Source organism: Theileria orientalis, chromosome 3 (assembly GCF_000740895.1).
Source record: "Theileria orientalis strain Shintoku DNA, chromosome 3, complete genome".
Lineage (NCBI taxonomy): Eukaryota > Apicomplexa > Aconoidasida > Piroplasmida > Theileriidae > Theileria > Theileria orientalis.
In genome coordinates this window covers 1,976,088-2,000,216 of record NC_025262.1, presented here as the reverse complement: position 1 = coordinate 2,000,216, position 24,129 = coordinate 1,976,088, and the positions used below count along the sequence as shown (strand labels likewise).

At 39.6% G+C, this 24,129-nt stretch overlaps 8 protein-coding genes across 8 annotated transcripts; 7 read left to right on the top strand and 1 right to left on the bottom strand.

Moving 5' to 3' along the window:
- Positions 1-2,027: 2,027 nt before the first annotated feature.
- On the top strand, positions 2,028-8,032 carry TOT_030000883 (uncharacterized protein; the record flags this gene model as incomplete). The annotated part of the gene is made up of 3 exons (XM_009693625.1): positions 2,028-2,062; positions 2,305-7,680; positions 7,903-8,032. 3 exons carry the CDS (start codon positions 2,028-2,030, stop codon positions 8,030-8,032), a joined length of 5,541 nt encoding a protein of 1,846 aa, XP_009691920.1.
- Positions 8,033-8,042: 10 nt separating this feature from the next.
- Positions 8,043-10,408, bottom strand: TOT_030000881 (conserved hypothetical protein; the record flags this gene model as incomplete). The annotated part of the gene is made up of 3 exons (XM_009693623.1): positions 8,043-8,156; positions 8,218-9,047; positions 9,358-10,408. The coding sequence occupies 3 exons, from the start codon at positions 10,406-10,408 to the stop codon at positions 8,043-8,045; spliced, it is 1,995 nt and encodes a 664-aa protein (XP_009691918.1).
- On the top strand, positions 8,056-8,163 carry TOT_030000882 (hypothetical protein; the record flags this gene model as incomplete). The annotated part of the gene is made up of 1 exon (XM_009693624.1): positions 8,056-8,163. One exon carries the CDS (start codon positions 8,056-8,058, stop codon positions 8,161-8,163), a length of 108 nt encoding a protein of 35 aa, XP_009691919.1.
- Positions 10,409-11,072: 664 nt separating the features above from the next.
- TOT_030000880 (conserved hypothetical protein) lies at positions 11,073-13,545 on the top strand (the record flags this gene model as incomplete). Its single annotated transcript, XM_009693622.1, is given in 4 exon segments — positions 11,073-11,166; positions 11,271-11,518; positions 11,640-11,680; positions 11,697-13,545. 4 exon segments carry the CDS (start codon positions 11,073-11,075, stop codon positions 13,543-13,545), a joined length of 2,232 nt encoding a protein of 743 aa, XP_009691917.1.
- Positions 13,546-14,079: 534 nt separating this feature from the next.
- Positions 14,080-18,406, top strand: TOT_030000879 (uncharacterized protein; the record flags this gene model as incomplete). Its single annotated transcript, XM_009693621.1, has 3 exons — positions 14,080-14,820; positions 15,201-18,239; positions 18,269-18,406. 3 exons carry the CDS (start codon positions 14,080-14,082, stop codon positions 18,404-18,406), a joined length of 3,918 nt encoding a protein of 1,305 aa, XP_009691916.1.
- Positions 18,407-18,842: 436 nt separating this feature from the next.
- TOT_030000878 (conserved hypothetical protein) lies at positions 18,843-19,568 on the top strand (the record flags this gene model as incomplete). Its single annotated transcript, XM_009693620.1, has 1 exon — positions 18,843-19,568. The coding sequence occupies one exon, from the start codon at positions 18,843-18,845 to the stop codon at positions 19,566-19,568; it is 726 nt and encodes a 241-aa protein (XP_009691915.1).
- A 784-nt stretch (positions 19,569-20,352) lies between these two features.
- TOT_030000877 (conserved hypothetical protein) lies at positions 20,353-23,076 on the top strand (the record flags this gene model as incomplete). The annotated part of the gene is made up of 1 exon (XM_009693619.1): positions 20,353-23,076. The coding sequence occupies one exon, from the start codon at positions 20,353-20,355 to the stop codon at positions 23,074-23,076; it is 2,724 nt and encodes a 907-aa protein (XP_009691914.1).
- A 386-nt stretch (positions 23,077-23,462) lies between these two features.
- On the top strand, positions 23,463-23,933 carry TOT_030000876 (hypothetical protein; the record flags this gene model as incomplete). The annotated part of the gene is made up of 1 exon (XM_009693618.1): positions 23,463-23,933. One exon carries the CDS (start codon positions 23,463-23,465, stop codon positions 23,931-23,933), a length of 471 nt encoding a protein of 156 aa, XP_009691913.1.
- Between the last annotated feature and the right edge of the window lie 196 nt (positions 23,934-24,129).

Here is a 24,129-nt window from a genome sequence, read left to right as displayed (position 1 = left end):
ACCCTAAACCCTAAACCCTAAAACCCTAAAAAAAACCAAAAAAAAAAACCCTAAACCCTAAACCCTAAACCCTAAACCCTAAACCCTAAACCCTAAACCCTAAACCCTAAAACCTAAAACCCTAAAACCCTAAACCTAAAAACCCTAAACCCTAAACCCTAAACCCTAAACCTAAACCCTAAAACCCTAAACCCTAAACCCTAAATATCAACAATAGACCATTGTTTTATTTAATTGATACATATTATTTGTTTAGAACACATCGGTATTGTTAACGTATACCTGCCCTATACGTTGTATATGACTAACATATGGGTAACAAAAGCTTATTATAACTAGTCTAAATTCCACAAAGATTTATATTTATATAGGTTACATTCGATTTGTATATACTAAATATCAGTGTAAGGAATATAACATTCATATGCTATTGTATTAGTAGCAGCTATTACAAAAAGTAAATGGATCTATGAATATTATACTGCTAAATAAAATAAGGATAATAATCTGTTATAGCCTTGGTACAGCATACTAGTGTAGGCAAAAATAAGCAATTTAGTTTATTCTAAATGGCACAGATTGATTATCTAAGATACAATCTTGTTATAGTGTTTATTATTTATTAAAAATTGTATAAATAACATATAATCGTATTTTGGTATATATTATTTGGTCGATTAATTGTATAAAATAAACATAACAAACACCAATCTTTAATTAAACTACATTGATTAAATCTCTAGTTGTACAAAGATCAACTATACTTCTTTAGTATGGTACTGAAAAAATTATTAAATCTAAAATAATTTACAATTAACAAGTTTACAATTTATGTTATAATGAATTGTGTTGAAGGTTAGTTGATATAAATAAAAAAACTATAGAAACATAAAGCCTAACAAAATTTGATAAATGTTAAAAGTATTAAAAGATATACACTAAACCCTAAAACTTCTAAAACTAAGTTTGTCAACTTTGGTGCCGCATCAGTGTCATATGTTCCTTATGGGTGGTGTCGGTATCTTTGGTCAACGTTGAGTGGCGTTGTTAGGGTTGGCCGGTTACTGACAAGGGTTAGGAAATGGTTATCGGTGTTCAGAGGTTATTCTGTTGCTTTGATCTACATTTACTAGAGTGTGGCCAGGTTGGCCGGTCACTTATCGAACCGTATTTGTCAACTCTGCCTACCCTGTGTCCCTATGGCAGGGTATGGCATCTTAGGGGTGACGTATGGATATTACGACAAAACGACATAACACATGTAACATAACGAGATACTCCTGTATTATCAAACTATTTTGGTGATATCTATGATAAATATGTGGACCGTTTTAACCATTTCATAGCACATTAATCGACTAGTGTCGGCTGTTAGTGGCATCGACGAACGGATATGGAACTGAATGGGCATAAAACAGATATGGAATCATGAGTTAAGCATAAATTGGTCATGTGAAAACGACGATAGCTACTAAAAGAATTATTGTAATACAGAAGGCAACACTTGGTAACGGGGTGTACTGGTGTGACGGAAGTTGTTTTGGATTTTCTAAGAACTTTAACTCTTAAATCAAAAGATGAAGATCGACGCTAGTAAAAACCCTTAATCCGCGTTTAGAGTCATTAGGTGGCCTTAATTGAGGTTTTAGATTGTAAAGAAGCAAGAATAGTTATGTGTAGACAGGACCATAAAAGAATAAACCTAAACCTTAAATATATAAAAACTTGCCTCTTCAAAATTCAAAACAATATATTAAAAATTCCAAATTTATTAATGGTTGACACACATTTTTAATCAATTAATACAATAATATACATAATATAAACTATCTTGTATCAGACATTTTATAAAATGTGTAAGTTGATTATTGACAAATAATACGACAGTTGTGTTACAAAATAAGAAATATAAAATATATCATTTAGATAAATAGTACAAACAACAGATGTAAAATCCAATAGACTATATGTTAATTAGTGGGTGTATATATTTATTTTGTAGATGTGTTAGTGACTAGTGGTAATAAATGGCACATCTTATTAAAACACATAGGGCAATGAAGTATATTTATTTTTTACCATATTTACTTACACTTTATTTATTTGCTAACATTTAATTGTTTGTGTTGTTAATTACAACGCAGCTTAAGAATTTGTAGACATTACTTAGATTATGCAATGTTACACATTATTGGCTCACCAAGCACATTGGACCTCCGACTAACTATGAAGATTCCAGAGCATATTTTGAATGTACATATTGCATATATTAAAAGTATTGATATATGTAATATTTTGTTTTAGCAAAAACGCACATTCAGATCCTCCTGATCAAGAGGAAAATGAGGATTCAGTAACCATAGATTTTACTTCCGTTGATCTCAATCTAAATAATACTAAATGCTCAAATACACACAACTGTAATACAAATCAAAATAAGACTATTTTTCAACCTAAAAATGGTTACGGTTTCTCATCGGTTAAGATTGACAAATTCGGTAAAGATCCTGTTATCATTTGGAAAAGTAGTAATGATTCAATATATTCCAACAATGTAGTTTTTATCAAATACAACTCAGAGGAAGCTGAAGTGCTTATTTATTTGACTGATGAATCGGTTAAAAAATTCGTTTCATTTGCTGGAGGTAATTGGACGGAACTTAATTTGTCGGAAATAACTACAGTAGGAATCAGCATAGAGTCTATGGACGATAGTTTTGCCTACACCAACGATTTAGATAATCAGTTTCGAATATTCAGGGTTAGAGAAGGATTTATTTTCAACTGTCTTTATGAATTACGGAACTATTTACGTCCTTCTTCTAAATATTCAACTGTCTGGGAAGCCAGAAATGAAACTGAATACGCTAATAAAATCATTGTAGATGGTATCAAGCTCTTGTATTACCCTAAAAAGGCCTCAATTTTTTTAACAAATGGCACAGTTAAACACTTTTCAAAAAAGGGCAGTGCTTGGGTGGAAAAGGCCTCTGTCACAGAAATTGACATCAGCTCAGTTAAAGAAACTTTTTTTTACTACAGTTATTTTGATAACAACGTCAGAACATTTAGCTCTAAAACTGGATTTTCATTTAATAAGGTCAAATCCGATAACACTGATATATGGGCAACTACCAACAATTCTGAGTATGCCAATAAAGTTGTATTTGCTAAACGTTACGCTGACAAACTTGATGTTACAATTCATTTCGGTGAAAAGAATAAAAAGTTATTTATAAAGGAAAGTGAAAATGATCCCTGGAAAGAGATAAATTTGACCATATTAAATCCTAAGTCGTTCAACATCGATTATCCTTACGAAACATACTTTTTCACTAACGATTTAAATAATAACTTTAGAACATTTACTGCTAAAACAGGATTTGCTTTTATAAGCGCCAACGAATTCATTGATGATCAAAAGATTGATATTTGGACCTCTAGTAATGATAACGACTACGCCAATAAAATTGAAGTAGATCTTATGAATAACGACTCCAAAGCAGTTACTCTTTACTTTCCGGGAAACAAGACTAAATTGTTTATGAAACATAATAAGACCGAGCATTGGACTGAAGTTGATACCACCAAAGTAATTTTTAAGACGATGAGTATCACGGACGATAAAGAAACCTACTTTTGTTCCAACAAGTTGCGAGACTCCAATAGAACTTTTGAGGCTAAAACGGGATTTGCTTTTAATAAAGTTGAAGATGTTAATACTGTTATATGGACCAGCACTGAGGATACCGAATATGCTAAGAAAGTTGAATATGCCAAACGCTACACTGGTATCCTTGATCTAACAATTCATATGGGTAGTGGGAAAAAAAAGTTATTTATAAAAGAAAATGAAAATGATCCATGGGAAGAAATTGACATTACCATAGTTCATCCTAAATCAGTCAACGTCGATTATGAAGACGAAAGTTATTTTTACAAAAATGAATTACAAGGCAAAACAAGAACATTTAAAGCTAAAACCGGTTTTATTTTTGAAGGTGCCCATGAATATATCAATAATAACAAAGTTGAAATTTGGAAAACGGATAACAAGAGTGAGTACATAAATAAGATCGTAATGCAGCCTGTAAATAATGTTGGTGGTAAAGCAGTTACTATTCACTTTAATTATGATAAAACTAAAGTGTTTATTAAAAGCCGTAAGTACGAGTCTTGGACAGAAATTGATACAACAGAAGTGAATCCTAAGTCAGTAAGTATCCAAGACCAAGATGATACTTATTTTTATACCATCAGGTTCGATAAGGGTGTTAGGACATTTGAGGCTAAAACCGGATTTTTATTTAATGGCGTTAGAGACGACAATAGTGATCTATGGACCACTACTAACGAGAACGAATATGCTAAGAAAGTAGTGTCTGAAGAAAATAAAAAGGTGATAATTCATTCAGCCAATGGTTCTACTAAGGTTTTTAATAAGATAGTTGGCGATATATGGGCAAAAGATACTAAAGCTTCAACCAAGGGGACCACAATATTTTCTGAAACAGAGTCTAGTTCCACAGCCTATAAGGATTATTCTAAAATCGATATTTATCTCGACATATTGTCAGACAAGTCTAATGACATGTTTGATTACAAAAGGGATGGTCAATATGTCACTTATACAGCCAAAGATAACTACGTTTTCAAACTTGTCAAGGAAGGTAACACCAATATATTGGAAACCACTGACGTCACCCATTATTCCGATAAAGTCGAAGTGGATCTTTTGAATAATGATGCCAAAGCTGTTACTGTCTTTCTGGGTGATGATACAAGGAGGATATTCATCAGAAGTAGCACTGGTAGCCCATGGGCCGAGTTTGACACATCCAAATTAAATACCAAGACAATAAACATCAATTTTCCTTGCGAAAGTTATTTCTACAAAAATGATTTAAAAGGTAACCTTAGAACATTTACATCTAAAAAAGGATTTGCTTTTAAAGCTGCCAATGAATATGTCAATGGTAACATGGTTGAAGTTTGGCAAAGGAATAAAGAGAACGAGTATTCAAATATGATTGTTAACGAAGGAGGTAAAAAAGTAACAATATATTTAGCCGATGGTTCTACAAGGGTGATTAAGAAAGAATCTGAAGGTCAATGGAGAGATGATACAACAGGAACTATTACAGTACCTTTACATTTTGAAACTACACAGCCAAGAGTCAGGTTATTTAAGGTCAATCCTTCGGACTTATCCAATCTATTGTCATTAAGTACTAACGAATTTTCTTCGATTACAAGCGGAAACGTGGTTAAGTACCAGATTGCCAATGGTGTTAATTGTACCCGATTGATGATTGACGACGTTTTATTGTGGGAATACGACTCTTCAAAATATGGAGATCGATATCCCAGATCAGTATACCATAATACAGAAACCGATATTTTATTACTCAGGATATCAGGTGTAGATATCACATTTGAGAACACCGCTGAAGGTTGGATATTCACTGAATCAGGACCACTAGCCGTCAAGTTCCACATAGTTGATCCTAAAGATAACACCAAGACTGTCGAACTCCCAACTACTCACTTAACGCTAAGTGAAAGTGGTGATATGACCACATTCACTATAGCAGACAATGTTGATACTATCGCATTAACTTATGGATCAGTTATATTATGGCAACATGATCCTAATAAACACAGTGGAAAGCACCCTAAGTCATTAGTTTATACCAGATCCACAGAAACACTCGTACTTAAATTTGAAGGTATAGATATAACTTTTGAAAAGAATACAGAAGGTGGTTGGGAGTACACTGAGACTGTTACAGATGACCGTAAAGTAGAATCTACACCACCAGCAGCTCAAACTGGAGCATCCACTACAAAACCAAGAGTCAGGTTATTTAAGGTAAATCCTTCGGACTTATCCAATCTATTGTCATTAAGTACTAACGAATTTTCTTCGATTACAAGCGGAAACGTGGTTAAGTACCAGATTGCCAATGGTGTTAATTGTACCCGATTGATGATTGACGACGTTTTATTGTGGGAATACGACTCTTCAAAATATGGAGATCGATATCCCAGATCAGTATACCATAATACAGAAACCGATATTTTATTACTCAGGATATCAGGTGTAGATATCACATTTGAGAACACCGCTGAAGGTTGGATATTCACTGAATCAGGACCACTAGCCGTCAAGTTCCACATAGTTGATCCTAAAGATAACACCAAGACTGTCGAACTCCCAACTACTCACTTAACGCTAAGTGAAAGTGGTGATATGACCACATTCACTATAGCAGACAATGTTGATACTATCGCATTAACTTATGGATCAGTTATATTATGGCAACATGATCCTAATAAACACAGTGGAAAGCACCCTAAGTCATTAGTTTATACCAGATCCACAGAAACACTCGTACTTAAATTTGAAGGTATAGATGTGACTTTTGCAAAGAATAACGAAGGTGTATGGGAGTACACAGAGACTGATACCTCTGATAGTGAAGCAACTACTACACAACCTGAATCAGATGGCACTTCAGAACCTGGTGAAGGTGCTTCTACTACACCTCCACCTGAATCTAGTGGAGAAGGTACTCCAGCTACACCATCAGCTCAAACTGGACCATCCACTACACAGCCAAGAGTCAGATTATTAAAGGTAAATCCTTCAGATCCATCTAGTCTTATGGCACTAGGTGCTAATGATGTTAGTTATTCCACAAGTGGAAGTGTGGTCTTATACAAGATATCATCAGGCGTTAATTGTGTTCAGTTAATATTTGACAATGTTTTATTGTGGCTCTACGATCCAAATCAACTAGGCTGCAGATATCCTGAATCATTATACCATGATACTAGCACTGACGTTTTAGTCCTCAGGTTCCCAGGTTTAGATATAACTTTTGAAAAGAATACAGAAGGTGGTTGGGAGTACACTGAGACTGTTACAGATGACCGTAAAGTAGAATCTACACCACCAGCAGCTCAAACTGGAGCATCCACTACAAAACCAAGAGTCAGGTTATTTAAGGTCAATCCTTCGGACTTATCCAATCTATTGTCATTAAGTACTAACGAATTTTCTTCGATTACAAGCGGAAACGTGGTTAAGTACCAGATTGCCAATGGTGTTAATTGTACCCGATTGATGATTGACGACGTTTTATTGTGGGAATACGACTCTTCAAAATATGGAGATCGATATCCCAGATCAGTATACCATAATACAGAAACCGATATTTTATTACTCAGGATATCAGGTGTAGATATCACATTTGAGAACACCGCTGAAGGTTGGATATTCACTGAATCAGGACCACTAGCCGTCAAGTTCCACATAGTTGATCCTAAAGATAACACCAAGACTGTCGAACTCCCAACTACTCACTTAACGCTAAGTGAAAGTGGTGATATGACCACATTCACTATAGCAGACAATGTTGATACTATCGCATTAACTTATGGATCAGTTATATTATGGCAACATGATCCTAATAAACACAGTGGAAAGCATCCCAATTCATTATACTATATTAAAAGTACAGACACACTAGTCCTCAGGTTTGAAGGTTTGGATATCGCATATGCAAAAAATACTCAAGGGGTATGGGAGTACACAGAGACTGATACCTCTGATAGGGAAGCAGATAATGTAATCAGCGATGGTACTAGCAGTTTACGTGATCGAGCTCAATCAGTGTCTGATATTTTGAGTACTGTTCAATTTATTGAATTATGAAGATAAAGAACACAAATTGAATGTAGTCCATGTTTAAAACCCTTGTAACATAATGTATTATATATATTTTTACTAGTTTGTCAATAAGCCTTAGTCCTTTGTACTTTCAATTATTCAATTTCTATGATTTTTAAAGTAAAAAACCATTAAACCGTTATTTTAACTTAAATACATTTAGTTAGAGAATACCTGGTGATGACGTATACATACCATATAGTACATAGCATGACAATGGAATTTAACATAGAAGCATGTTACATGATGATATTACGGGTCAATAATAGCCAACAACAGCCATGGTTTCAGCCATGAGTTAGTATCTTTAATTCTTTAAGATGTTTAATATTCTGTTGGTCGATTTTATCCCGTGCAAATGCTCTAGCCTCTCATTTGAGTATCCAGTTCTTAATGTCATTTTGGTAGCGAATTTTACAGGCTTTTAGGTATATATATATTTTAATGGTTCAATATATTACAAACTTTTAAATTTAAGACACTAATTTGTCCAGTTCAATTCTCAAACTTGAGTCGTCTGTGTATAACACTTCATCTTTGTGCCAATTCTTTGAATCCTTCGACACGTATTGGTGTCTGGTGTCAAGACCTTCTACAAACTCTATCAGTACAGGGTCATCGTTTCTATAGTACACTAACAATCCGTCGAACTTATGTCCGTCCAGTGAGGAGAATCCTGAGACGTTTCCCTCTGGGAACAGTTTATCGATATATAAATTTGAGCTTCTGTTATTTCCCGTACACGTAAATATAACTCTGTGGAACTTTTCGTCACCTCCTACGTAATCGCGCTTGTCAGGTTCCTTTGGTATGCGCTTAAGATCTGTGCTTCTCCCTGTGGATGTGTGGAAGAGCACACCGTTGGACAAATTACTTAATTCCGTAATCAGCTCGTTATTCAATGGCTCTCTGGACGCGTACGTGTTCATATTGCTAGAGTGAAAGATTGACATTTTTTTTAATGTCCTGTATACATAGTTGTATGTTTTTGGCTGCTTTGTGTGGAAGGTGACAACTAGGGGTTCATCTGGGTTTAAGACTGAAAAGTACACATCTATTGATTTAACAATCTCTGAAATGTAATCTACACTGTGGGTAAACACGTATTCATCTTTGTTTCTGATGAATAAATAAAATTGTCCTGCAAAGAATAAATAGAAACAATAGGACGGTATTTTTATGTGGTAATGGATATTATAAGTCACTTTTATGAAATTCCTTCCCTTTTCATATACCTTATTTGATATTTTTAGCGTGTAGTATTCTGGTACTTCCTCGGCTCCGCTCTTGTTCGAAAAATCAAGGTGTAGCCCTGATTTCGAATTTCCCATTGTTTATGACATACAATAATGATATACGCTAATAAATTAATTGACTATTTCCAATCTTAATCATTAAATATAAAATTTTACGATATTTAAACAATTATAAATATATTCTTAACTGTTTATTGGGTCTAAGATAATACACATAATTATAAATCATATGTTTATTATATTAAACAAATTAAGATAATTTATTTAATTTTTATATCAGATTATTTTTTCTAAATTATTGAAACCTTCTGTGCAATCTAGCCAATATACTTCTTATTTGATGTGTGTTGTGGTACATTAACACACCAACAGGTATGCTAATTGCCCCCAAAACACCTATAATTGTGGCTGCAACCCTTGGACCATTGTTCGAACCAATTAATTTCTCGATATGACCTTTAATATTTTCATTTCGATATATTGATTGAAGCTCGGTATTTATACTACCCAAACATGAAGTTGTACTGTATTTACAATTCCACTTATTAGTCTTATCATTTGACCTTATCTCATTTATACTTTTTAATTCGTAGCATATGCTATTGTTTTTATGGTTATCACCAAAATGTTTGTCAGTTTTTGGTATGAATCTTATCAGAAGTGGGAAATTTCTTTGACTATCATTACTTGCATAATATACAGTGATGTTATCCAGGTTAATATCATTAAAATTTGAACCGTTAAATCCTATTAAGTTAAAAATGTAGTCTTTTGATTTGAATTCTAGTTTGGTGAATCCGCCCCCTTTAAGTGTGTATGTGTACATTACAAAGTCATTATTGCCTGTTTGTTCCGGTCCTTTTACATGAACTTCTACTGATGATGCATCAAGATCAGGATTAATTTTCTCAATTTCTGCTTTGTAATCACCTTCACCATGGTTTGGGTTTATTACAACAGTGGTATTTACTGCTTTACATTCATAGTCCAAGTTTTCCTCCTCTAATTCTACTTGTGTTAGATCTGCTAATCTTACAGTTTTAGTATTACCACAAGAAGTTAACTCTCTAAATTTATAATACAGTTTATACTGTGTTAAAGTGCCCAAATTTCCGCTTTGCGGTTGAATAATTACACCAAAAATAAGGGGATTTTTATTTTCATCATTATAATATAGCTCTAAACGAGTAACCTTATAAGGTCCGTCCGTAAAACCACTGGAATCAACTGTAATAGTGTCACCATTAACAAATTTGATTTGAAATTCTACAGTTTTTTCAAATTTAGGATATGAAATTAAATGTTGGATAAATGTATAATTTTGAAAATCACTTTTTGGCTTAGTTATTAAAATTTGTTCTTTGTCAGAATAAGGATTACGAACATTTTTACTAAGATCAAAAGTTACGTTATACATTGTTTATTTATTATATATTTTAATTAATTAGACTAATTGAACAACTTTTTACATTTGTTTACACATCAAAAATGTAAATATGCTTACGGATCTAAATACACAAATGATGGTAAACTGATAGATATCATATGTAAAACTCAAGATTTAGCCAGTTTTAGTACAATATAGCAACACACATATAATAGTATACTATATATAATGTGGAAATTGTCAAAAAAGTTAGATTTTTAATCCAGTAAGTTATGGAATCCAGGTGTGTGTACCCGAACATGACAAATTGTATACTAAATAGTTGACTGATATTTAAGATATCATGAATTTGAATTTAAAAGGATTAGATCAATGATATAACACTATAATCCTTTACAAAAATCTTTAGATAAAATTTAAATGTGTAGGCAATTTACGTAGTATAGAGTAATTTATCATGTTGTGTAGCAGATACTTGTCTGGAAAAGGTTTATGTATTGTTCACCAATGAGAATAGATAGTATGATATATATATACATATAACTAGGTTATATTGGCAAACTTTTGAGTCTATAATCCCATTTCATAATTTGCATATACTACACACCACACTACGTTCATTAGTGGGTGTGTTTTTAATTTTATCGGTGTTTTTCAATAATAAAAATGTACTTTCATTTATATTTACCGCAAAATGCTACATTTTATACATCAAGCCACTTCTATCATTAGCATGGTGCTAAAAAGACAACGACACATACAATACACAATAAGGACGGTTTCGAATCGTTGAAGACTACTAATGTATATTCCAAGGGACTATTCATATGTGTGTTTTTCTATGATCAGGCCGATATAGAGACTAAATTCTTTCGTTTGGGAACCCTTTAAGGTGGTTTAATTGTTAAACGAGCTGAAAATAGTGATTCCTTAACTTTTTGGTGTACACTGGCGGGCGTATTTAATTCTACTTGCGCTTGGCCTAGTCGTACGGGGCGTTGTAATTTATCTGTGTTTAAATCAACTTTTTGGACCATATGCCTATATTATAAACTTGGATGCACCCTCCAGTTAATCGGATGCTCGAGTCAAGGAGCCGAGCGAATATTCTCGGTATTCGCCCTCAAAATGGACAAAAATGTTTTATGAACGACTTGAAATTATAATGTCCTGTGTGATTGGACTTTTGGAGCCTTTTTAGGCCTACACATTTGCCAAATTTTAAATCGGCAGCAATGCACATTTTCCAGTCCCCATCGAGGGGAAGGCCTTGGAAATTGCGGCAATGGACCTGTTTTCAGAGTATATAAAATCTTAGGGTAAGGATGAATAAAATTTGGGTCTCTTTGATCGTCGTTTTGGTTTTCTTGGTGGTGCTGATCCTCGGAGTCGGCATTGGATTCGCCCTCAGGAACAGGGCCAACCAGCAGGCCAGCGTCGAGCTTGTGGAGGTCGGGACGCCCAAAGGGCCTACGGCCGGGGATTCTCAGGGGGCTGGCGCGCCCAAAGCTGCTGTTCCTTCCACGCCTGCTGTGACTCCTGCTCCGGCCGCCGCTCCGGCGCCCGATACTCCCAAAGTGGTGCCGGCGGCGGCTCCGCAGGTGCCTACGCCTCCTGTGGAGCCTGTGACTCCGAAGGCTCCCGTAGCTGCTCCTGACGCGCCTCCTGGGGGCATGGCCGAAGCTGCCAGGCTGCTCCCGTCTGAGGACGTGCTCAAAACGCTAACGCCTGAGCAGATTCGGCAGCTCCTCCCCTCTGAGCCTCAGCCCACTCCTGTGGCCTCTGAGGCCGTGGCCGAGCCCGAGGCTCCTGCTGCGCCTGAGCAACCTGCTGTGCCTGAGCCTCCTGCTGCGCCTGAGGTCAAGGACAAGGAGGCTGCCAAGCCCTCTGTGGAGCTTCACCCTGACCTGAAGATTTACACTCTTGACAACAATGTCGCCAAGGTGAACGACGTCACCAAGTTCGAGCTCAAAGTCTGCGAGAAGAAGACTTACTACACTTACACTTTTAAGCCGGGCGCGGAGTGCGTTGAGGTGAGGTTCCACAACTTCAGGGTCTGGATTCACGACGGGAACGCCCACGGCGACAACTTCCCCAAGGAGGTCTTCTACTCCTCGTCGTTCCACTACGTCACCGTCACTATGAACGATACTTGGCTGTTTAGCTACGACGTTCAGCGCGGCTACCCCAGGATGAGCCACTGCCTCATAAAGGGTCGTCCTTCCTTCATGAAGCCCGACAAGCGCCTTTTTCGGTACGAGGAGGAGCTCCCTCCCGACCCTCCTCACGCCAATGTCCGCAGTGGCACTGAGGCCACTGGCCTTGAGGGCGTCAAGGTCACCACCTGCAAGAACACCAGGGGCGGCGAGGTCAACAACCAGGACGACTTTGACGTCTACGTCGAGGGCAGTCGCTACACTTGGTACTTGGGCGAGGGCGTGAAGTGCTTAAAGTTTGAGTACAAGGGCAGCGTCGGCTGGACTCACGACATCAAGGAGCACTGTACTCTGTATCCCAAGCGGCTCGAGTTCGACGACAAGATTAAGTCTCTGAACGTCTTCTTCAACAACGACTGGTACTACGTCTACTGGTACCTTTCTGGCCGCTGGAAGCTAAACTTCAAGAAGGTCCTCACTCGTCCTGGCTCCTTGATGCTTCTTCTAAAGACTGTGTTCAACATCGACGTTTCTGTTTCTCCTTCGCTTCTTCTCTACTTTTCCAACATGGGCATCAGCACCATTCGCTTCCTCCTCGCATTCTATCCCAGCGTCGACGCCAGCTTCAAGGCCATCATTGAGAAGCTTTACCAGTCCGACCTCTACTCCGAGTCCTTTTCCTCCATGACTTCCGACCCTGACAAGCTTCCCAGGGTTCTTGAGTTCATGAAGGGCACTTCTTTGAGGATCGACGAGATTAAGTTGAACTCCCTCATCACCAACCCTCAGCTCCTTCTTCATCTCGTTGAGGAGCTCAAGACTGCCGGTTTTGCCATTCACGAGCTTCTCAAGAAGCTTCTTTTGAACCCTGAGAAGCTTAGGGTTCTTCTCGCCAAGATGCGCGAGCTCGGCTACCTTTTAAACGAGACTGAAATTGCCAGTTTGGCAAAGAACAAGGACGTTATTGCTTACTTGAAGGTCGACCCTAAGGCCTTGGCCGCTGCCGCTTAAGATTTAAGCTTGCTGATTATCTATTTTTGAACGCAGTTGCGAGATTTTTGCAGTTGATTTAAGCTTCTTGTGGATTTAATGGTTAATGGACCAATGTAGTTTAAAATCTAAGTCCTTTGGATGTGCATTATTTTCTGAGAGTGCTTTAATGTAGTTTAACTAGGCCTATGTATCATTTATATTCACCTATAGGGCCCATTTTACTTCTATTGGCTTTACATGGACTTGAAATGACTATATACTATAATCTATGATTTGTGTATAATTTATTTTGTAATGTTGTGGTCATAACGTCGAATCTCTCATTCTTAGTTTTATTTACTGTTTATTTGAATTTATTTATATAGATTACAGTATTTTATATATTTTTTTAACTATTCGTAAATTATATATTTCGGCATCTTTTATTATCAGTTGCCATCACCTTGTGATGTAGTGTTATAATTTCTGTCATTTTGTTTTTTGCTGGATTGTATACCACACATCGCATTTTCAGGACGCTTTTGGCTCCTATGTTTAGTTTAAATATATAATATGGACTCTGGCGGCCCCGAGGATAAAGAATCCAGCCACGTCGGCCACCCTGGGACTGCCCACCCAAATTCTCCTGGATTCGGAGGCGGTGGCTTAAATTTACCACATACACATTCACATATAAACGATGGCACTGATGGAGAGTCGCAAAGATCTGGGAAAAACGACTTGGGTTCGCTTCTGGAACGGGTCAGGGGCGTTTCGTACCACTACAGTTATCTGGACCATCCCGCGGACGTTATTCTGTTGGGCGAGGGGAGCTCTATCAGGGAGGCTCTTCAGTCGATTTCTGTGTCTCTGTTCAACTACATGTCTGACTTGTCTTTCGTGGAGGCTGCACACTTCAAGGAGCTCGAGGTTTCGGGCAGGGGTCTGCTGAATTTGCTTTACCACCTTCTGGACGAGTGCCTATATTTGTACAGCAGCGAGTACTTCATCGCCAAGCACGTTTTAATTGAGGACGATCTCTCTTTGCCTCCCGTTCTGTCTGCTGACCAGTTTAACAATCACACCTTTTCTTTAAGGGCTTTCGCCGTCGGCGACTACTACAACAAATTAATTCACCGTTCTGGCACTGAAATTAAGGCCATTACTATGCACTACTTGAATTTCTCCTTCTGGTTGGGTGGGAGGTGTTACGAGTACAGGAACGACATGGAATCTCAGGACAATACTGTTGAACTGCTTTCTGGCCTCGCCGCCCACAATTATTCTATTTCTAGGTGCTGCGTTTACTGTCTGGTTGACATTTGAAGCGGCCCATCTCCCACACACCTTCCTTTTCTGTGTGCGCTGTCACTATTTCGCGAATCTCTCTTATTCTCTCCAATTTAACTCGCTTTTGTTGTTTTAGGGGCTCGCGCTTCTTTTTAATCTCTTTTTACCACTCTTCAGGTCAAGTTTTTTTTTTGGAAGGCTACTTCCCCTGTAGTGATAATTTACTTATTATTCTTTTTTGTATTATTTATTTGTTTTAGTTAATTTTCCTTTTCTATTATATATTTGTTTTTCTTTTTTATTTGTTTTATTTTACTTGTTTTATTTCATTCTTTGATCATGTTTTATTTTTGTTTCGGTGGTTGACCTTTCGGTCGTCTTTTTCTTGTTTGACTCTGATGGAGCTGAGCAAGAGGACTGTTGAGACCGATGTCAGGAGGTTTTACTCGAGCTCTTTTTCCATTCCTGCCAACTACGCCTACTTGGCTGACTTTCACACCAGGCCTGAGTCTTGGGACTTGTGCCTCGCCATTTTGTGTAAGCACGCTGCTTGTCCTGAGAAGGTCACTCGGCCCACTGTGCCTGTGCTTCTGTACTCCGCCATCACTCTAAAGCTCCATGCTTACGGCGGCTTCAGTCACCACTTTTCCGAGTGTCTTGTCAACAAGTACACTTTGATTTGGGACATTTGCGAGCGCGTGCTTGCGCTAATCTTCGCCTTCTCGGGTTCTCACCCTCAGATTTGCGAGCACCTTTCCTGCGTCGTCGCCTGCTCCGTCATTTACGGCTTCGAGGCTTCTCACTCTGCTTCGCGCCTTCTCTTTCTTATTGCTCTTGCTAAGACTGAGGACTGCTCTCTTGCTCAGTACTTGTACTTGGGCAGCGTCGCCAGGGAGGTTATGGGTCAGAACATTTCCATTCACCTAATTCACAGGAGCTCCTTCATCAGGGCTTGCGTTGGTCTTGCTCCCAGGGTGTTCTCGAAGCTCATTTCCTCCTCTGGCGGTGTAGAGATTGCTCTCGATCACTACCGCATCTCCGCTCTTTCCGAGTGGATAAGCTTGCACATGTTCCTCATTCGGGTCTTCTACCCCGTCACTCTCGAGCACAGGTTCCTCGAGTCCTTCGAGTTAGTTTTCGAGGACCTCATGATGCCTCAGCGCAAGCTCAGCGACCTTGAGCTCGTTCGTCGCAGTCTCTACGCTCTCAGGGAGTCCGACGCTGTCGCCTTGGTTCTCTCCTTTATCAAGTACGGCATTGCTTCTGGGGACGATAAGATCTTCAGCTCCTCCTGCGAGCTCTCTGCGCAGCTTCTTTCTCTCTGCCAGGTCGACCTCGCGAGCCTTCTCATGATGGCCAACCGGCGCTACTTCGAGCTTCTCGACGTCCAAGACCTTGAGGAGCGGTGGCGCCTCGCCTCCAAACACTCTCTCTGCTCCTTCTCGCGCACTGTTCGCAAGCTCACTGTCGACTTCGTCGAGGGCATCTGCTGCATCGGTGAGGATCTGCTCGTTTGTGGCGAACCTGATCGTAAGCTATCGTTTCTAGGGTCCTTCACTTCCAAGTGGCTTATTGACCTCTTCATTTCCGCCTCTCGCGAGCACCTTCCCTTCGTGCTTCACTTCGGCCTTGTAAAGCCTCACCGTGTGCACAACTTATGCCGTTTCGTATGCCTCTTTTTGTTTTCCGACATTTTCAGCTTGCGGAAGGCTTCTCTCGACTTTTGGTGCTGTTTTCAGGAGCACTTGTTCCCTCCTCGGAGGGACCTTTCCTCAGTCACCACCTGTGCTCTTGAGAACGTCAGGGCCACTGTCACCAGGTTTCTTAGGCCTTGCTACGAGTACTTCGTTGCTGACCTCTACCGGAGCTGCATTATTTCCGAGGGCGACGACTTCGAGGCCCTCAGTCTCTATCGGGAGCTTGTAGTCGACTCTCTTCGGTCTGCTATTCTCGTTACTGGCTCCGACTGCGTCCTCAGACTCGTCAGGGAGGACCTTGATAGTCTTGTCGACACGTTCGACGTGCGCGTGCTCGAGCGCTGCGTGTTCGTCACCTCCGTTCTCGCGAGTCGTCTTTCTGGCGGTAGGGACGTTGTCAAATCTTTAATTCTTATCTCTCTGGACATGATTGACTTCAGGAAGATCCCTCAGTCCAAGACTCAGCCTGTCAACCTTTACCGGAACTCCTTCTTCAGGCTAATTCTCTGGACGAGCGCCTTCATTTGCGCCGACGAGGACCTTCTCGACCGCACTGTCAGGTTCATTTCTGAGCAGATTAAGTCCACAAAGCCCACCAACACTCCTCTAAATGCGCACGTGCAGCTTGACCATGCTGTTTTGGGCCTCTGCTTCAACTTAACTTCTCGTGACAGGACCAAGCGCTCCTTCATTGACTACCTTTCTTGCAGCATTACTAGCTACGTCTTCCCTCTCGAGAGGCGTCTTGAGATCATTGAGGCCTTCAACTCTCTTCTTGAGGGCCTTCCTCACTTCGAGGCTCTTCAGCTTCGCTACAACATGGTTAAGGGTCTCTTCTACCAGATTTGTCACATCGATTCCATCTCTCAGATGCCCGAGTCTTATCTTTTCATTCTCGCTGTCATGTCTTCTCTCAATTTTACCAACCACAAGGAGATGAAACTCGACTTCGTCGTCCACGTCGTCGACTTTATCTCCCAGTTCCTTGATACTGAGGATTTTTGGCGGTACCTTGCTGAGGTTGTTCTCTACACTTCCGTCTGCGACCAGTCTCTCTGCTCCTTCTCCTCCAACTCTGTGCAGAACAACAAGACTAGTTTTCTCTTCTGGGCTTTAAAGCGCTCCACTCCTGGGTTCGTTCAGCTCGTCGTCATAAAGACTCTGCTTTCTCAGAACGTCATTCAGGGTTGTTCGAAGCTCTACGAACTTATCGCATCTCATCTCACTTCTGTTGGCCTGATTTACCTTTCCTTGCTCAGGTCCAATTCTCATCCTCCTGATCACCAGGCTATTGACCTTCTCGAGTGCTTCAGCCTCGTACTCGTTCGGTGGCAGCTCGTTCCTCTTATTTTCGAGTGGCGCGAGCTCGGCGAGTTCATTTGTGCTGTTGCCAACTCTCTGCCTCGGAAACTCTCCAACCTAAACCATGCTGGCTACTCTGTCGTCGCCAAGTTCGTTGGCTGGGCCGACTTTCCCAAGCAGCTAATCACCAACATCGAGGGCTCCAAGTACCATGTTTTCAAGGCCATCAAGGCTCGTTCTCGGGACATTCTAAACCGGACGGATAAGGACAACTCTGCTATTTCTGTGATCTACCATGTCATCGATGCTATTTTCAGGGCCACTGTTTCTCGTGCTGATCGCATGGAATCTTGGATAACTCTCGCATCTCAGACTTTATCTGTTCTCATAAATTGCTCTCAGACTCTGCAGAACACTTGTGCTTCTCTAAAAAGCGTCATGGACGTTAGTTTTTTTATTTTTATTTTCTTTAGGACCGGTGCGTCGACATGGGTCGTGCTCATATCACTTTCTACCACAAGAAGATTCTACAGGCTAAGGGATGCTCTGATATCGGGATAATTCTAAACATTATTTCCGATTATCACTATTCCAACTTCACAATGTATTAATATATACTCGTTATACACATTAATGACTTCTATTGTCTATTAAGCCAAATATAAAATTCATAACAAATTGTTATTATTTTATTCATAGAATCTCTAAACTTTTAAATAAAATTGGATATTTTTTTTAAATCTATTAATGGGGAGTATCTATGTTTTGGAATACCATAATCTATTATTATTTATTACTTTTTATACCTTGATTTCATTTTTTATTTGTGATCAATTTGTTGTATAATTTTGGTTAATATTTTTTTACCTCTACCATAATTTTACATATATTTTCTGTGTAGTTTTGCCTTAGTTTTGCCATATTTATCCTAGTTTCTAATACCTTAATTTTCAATTATTGCAGTTTTATTATAACTTTAATTTTTATCGTAGTTTAATATTATTTTTTCAATACCATTAATCCAAATTCTCTAATTAATTGTACATTATGACTACCACTCGCAGGGTTGTGTTTACTGTGCTTCTGTTGTTCCTTGCGTTACTTATTACTGCAGGTCTCATACTTATTTTTGTCAGACCTTGGGCTAAGAAGAAGACCGAAGCTCCAGTCGGCATCCCTGTTGAAGAACATCCTAAATTCATCCAGGTATTCACTTTACACGGCAGCGAGACCAAGACCAATGACACCAGCAAATACACTGTAAACAAACACACCGCTCTCAGCAGTGTGATTTATGAATACTGCCTCAAGGACGACGCTCAGTGTACTCAGGTTAACTACGAGGACGCTGTGTTCTGGAAATATTCCGACAACACTAGTTATGGATACCCCAAACGCTTCAGCGTAAACGTTTCTGAGAAGAAGGGTTCAGTCACTTTCAAGGATCATTATTGCTTTTACTGTTTTGAGGGTTCTAAGTGGAGACTCGAATTCACTGCTAGGGAGAACTGTTTGATCGATCTTGACATCGATAAGAAAGAGTTTTCTGAAAAATACTTTCTCAAGAAAGATGGTCAGTACACAAGATATGTGCCCGATTTCGGATATGCTTTTAAGTCTGTCAAGTGTCGCGGTGAACTTTTGTGGAAGACTGATGACATTAATACTGCCTCACCCGGTGTAACCCTAAACGAATTGCCTGATGGTGATACAACTGTTACTGTTAGGATCGTTAACGGGGCTAACCATGTTTTTAGGGTTAAGGCTACTTAAGAATTGACCATCAATCTTTGATAACTGCTACTAGATTAGCTGGGTTATCTTAGCTTTTAGTTCATATGCCTTTTTAAACCTTTAAAGCTTCCCCCGTTAATGGTAGTTTTTTAGTTTAGGGTTTTTTAAAAAGATAATAATATATTATATTGTTACTTATATTTTTCTTAGCTAAATGTACTTTTTTATATTTACACATATATCCATACATTGAATCTGGCTGTTAATTTTAGTATAGATTTTTAACAGTTTTTATGAATTGGGACATAATGATGTGTGGAATCTCATTTTAAATCAAGGTTTAAAATGAAAATAATGAAAAGGTCATTTTAAGTAGTATAGACATAAACATATATTAAAACAAAAAGTAGCTGAAGTAAATATGTTGATTAAATAATTGTGGATTTTGTAATTATGGAATAATAATGATTTTTAATTTTAAGTGTGCATTGTATCAAACGATTTATAAGTATTTGTAGACAAATAAATTATGGATGGGATTTAACTGTATTATTTAAAGCTGTTATACAATAGTTTGGATGTTTGGTAGGAAATTTTTGAAAAAGGAGTTAAAATAATTGTCTAATTAAATTTGATTATTTTTTTGTTAAATACCCCCACACTATTCCTAAAAAACGCCGATATTGGTGACCTACATTAATTACTTTCAAGCAGATTCTGTAAGAATCCCCTCTAGACATTTGCATATTCTGGTACTACCTTACTGCTTGATAGTTTAATTAAACCTCTATAGATTTATATGTAATTTGTAAAAGTGGTAGAGATGAAGAAATTCTGGTTAGCTTTATTATTCATTTTATTGCTCGCCGCTATATTAACAGTCGGTTTGACTTTCACGTTTCTATATAAGCACAGGAAAGAAGCTAAGGAGGTAAAGCATGGAGAGATTATATGGACCTTCCACCTTGAACACGAAGATTTAAAATTGAAGGGAACGTTAGAGGACATCCTCAACGTTGACATTCTGAAGACCATCGAATACGAAGTCGGTGGAAACAAGGCATCGGTTCGCAGCGTCGTTCGCGAATTTGGCGATTTGACTCTTACAGGGTGGATGCACCTGTTCAAGCAGCCCTTGAGAGTTAAGAAGATAACGGTTGGCAAGGCTCAAATTGAAGTTGTCAAAGTGGTGCCCATCGCTGGATTCACAGTATTTAACAAGGAGGGAAACCCAGATTTCGTCACACTATGGCACGACGACTCATTTCACCACTACTCAGTTGAAGGTGAGCTTCTGACTGTGGGAGCATTCCCATTTGCAAAAGGAGATGAGTCAAAACACCCTGACAGACTTGAGCTGCCCAAGGAAGTAAAGGAGGATACAGAGATGGCACTCCCTGAACACCGCGAGGAAGTCCCAATGCCTCACGAAGAGGTGCGGCCAAAAGAAGAAAAGGTAGAGGTGATAGTTGAATCTAAAAAGGAAGAGCTCGTAGTCCCCGCAGTCCCAGTTCCTGAAAAGAAGGTTCGTAGGGTCGGAGCACTTGTAGTTGACCTCGATCTGGCATCAAAGTCCGAGGTGGGGGCCCCGTTCAAATACAAAGACGGAGATGATGAGATTACAATAACGAGAACAACATTCAACGTAATATATGAGAAGTGGACGTTCACGCTCACAAAGCAAAGGGCAGTGGTGCCCTACATCAAGTACGAAGGTGAGGAGGTGGACGTCGGCTGCAGCGGAGTACTGGAGTTGGCAGTCTTTGTCGGCAGAGTTAACTTGCCCCTCCTGGCTAGTTTCAGGGAAGCAGGCAGGATAAAGTCTTTTGCACACAGGGGTAAGAATGCGTGGCAGCATGTGCACGCACCTGTTGTAGATGTGGACACTCTGGATGACATCTACTGCTTCTTGAAGCAGATCGTCATATTTGACTTCTCTAAGCAGTCGGGACAATACAAAGTGGGTGCGTTCGAAGTGCACGTCACTGAGACTGTGGGAGCAGAGCCCTTTGAAAAGTTCAAGTCGTTCAAGCACACCATATTCAAGACCAACGATGAAGGTGGCCTGGTAGCAGCATCCGCCAAGGTGCACAAGTACAAGTTCTTCAAGGTTAACTTCAACGGGCTTAACGCCGATGACTCAGTGACCACAGCAACCGCCTTTTTCTGGGACGGCGACCTGACGAAACCACTCATGATAAGGCTACTGGTAAACAACACATACTTAAATTACGTGGGCCACAAGGACTATGAACTGGAGCCAAAGGCAGCATTGCTGCAAGCTCGCCTGGAACGCTTCAACTACCTCGTTAACCGCGTCGTGACGATTAACCTAGCGAAGCAGATGCCATACGACTTCAAGGGAGGCGTTCTGGGAACCGGCGAGGAGCACGTCGCTGTGCGGATCGAAGAGAACAGCCCAATGGAACACTTCAGGAAGTGCGTACACACTCACGCAGCCGCCAGAAACGCCGAGTTCTTCAAAATCATTGGGTTTCTGGGCGAAGAATACTTAACATTTGAGAATAGAGACGTTTCGCAGGTTGAAGCATACTTCTTGAAGGGGCACCTCGAAAGGCCACTCCTCTTCTCGATGAAGGGACACTTCCACACCCACCACTACCACCTGGAGTCAGGAAAGTTCGTCAAGAAGGACCTCATATTTGACGACGTACTTTACACGCTCAAGCACTTGGCATACCACACGTTCACGTACCTGACGCTCGACTTCAACAGGTTCAGCTCATACCACTTCTCAGGGGAGTCTGCGTTCCCGAGGCACAGACACGCCCACGTCATCGTGAGGAGGAACGAGGAGCCCTCTGAGTTCGTGAGGACCACGCACACGCTGGAGAAGAGGCACGGAGAAATCACCAACTTCTTCGTCCTCGCCCTCAAGGGAGCGGACATTGTGTTGAAGGACCAGGTTGTGTCCAGTGTCGACGCCTACTATGTCAAGAGACACTTGGACGACCCCATCGCCATCAACTTCAAGGGCGCAGCAAACAGATTGTACGTAGCCACGAAAAATGGCTTCGAGCAGAAGGACAGCATAATCCTCTCAAACTTGGAAAAGGTGATGAGACGCGCAGCACACGATAAGCTCAAGTTGGTGTATTTGCAGCTACACAGAACGTCAAGCTACTACGACGAGCATCTGGACGGACTCAGCGTGAAAGTAGAGGACAAAACTGACGAACTGGACATTGACGAATTCAAGATGTATGTGCACGCGTTCCCAGAGTCCTCCGACGTCAGATTCCTGCTTAAGGAAGCATACTTCGACCCTAAAGTAGACACTTTGGTCGATTTGAACAAGGCAGTGGTAATATTTGATCGCAATGAAGTGCCCGTGTTGGTATCACTGATTGACCTCGAGGGCAACGCACTGCACTTCAAACATGACGGAGATAATAAGTGGTCGAAGGTGAGGCCTCTTGACATGAGACAGTTTTTGATAAAGGGGAATCAGGAATCGGCAGAAAAGAGTGCATTATTCCAACCGCAACCTGGTGACATTCACTTGACTGGCCTATATCCATATTAAAGTAGTTTAATTTTAAAATGCAGTTTGAAAAAGAATCAGCGAGATGTAAAATATTGTTTTAAAAGCCATTGTTGTACACTAGATGAGCTCCATTTAATGTATACTATAATTTAGTTCATTGCTACTTACGTGTCTATTTAGCTGAAAGGTTTACGCTCCAATGTCGGAGCTGGGCCCTGCTGTGGTGTGTGCCGTCCTTATGTTGCCAAAATCGGCGAGCTGCCACTTCATGCTTTTGTCAACACAATGGAAACATTGCTGTTGGCCGTTTTTCCTCGCACACTCCCCTGTAAACCCCTAATGTCAATAAAAATTCTCTAATGTATGCATCCCCATTCATGTATGGAATCTTTAAAAAAACAGAGTAGTTTACTGTTGTATTTAAAATGAAGTTGCTTAGAACTAAAACTTTGCTTTTTTTATATATATTTTTGGGCTGCTTTAACAAATGTGTACAGTGCGACCTCGATAACGAGGAGGAAAGGTCACTGCGCAACACTAGGAGGGACGAGATGGAGTATCTGGACGATATTGACGACTCCTACTTCAACGAGCGTCTCAAGGACAATTCTGCTGACGACGATATAGAAGGCGATAATATTTTTGTCAGGAGTCCTTATTTGAACTCAAAGTACAATTCCAAGGATAAGGCTGGTAAAAATGGCAAGAATAGGGGCAAGAAGACAAATTTGAAGCATATGATGACTGACAAGACCACTGGGTTCCTCGTTTCCTTTATTTTGGCTACTCTGTTCATCTCCGTTATTGTTATTGTTGCCATTATTTACAAAAGGCACCAGATGAAGAAGACTGCCGTGTTGAAGGAATCCAACAATCTTGTTGTTGAAGCTGTTTAATGCTCAGGTGTGTGCTGGATTAATTCAAATCAAAATTATTTTTTCTTAAATTTCAATTTTGGGTTTGTTTTAATTTCAAGGTTTTGATTTAATTTTTCAAGGTTTAGATTTAATTACCTTGTTGGGATCGTTTTAATAATTGTATAAATTTTAACTCTCTGATTATAATATTTTAATCTTACTGTAATTTACGTTT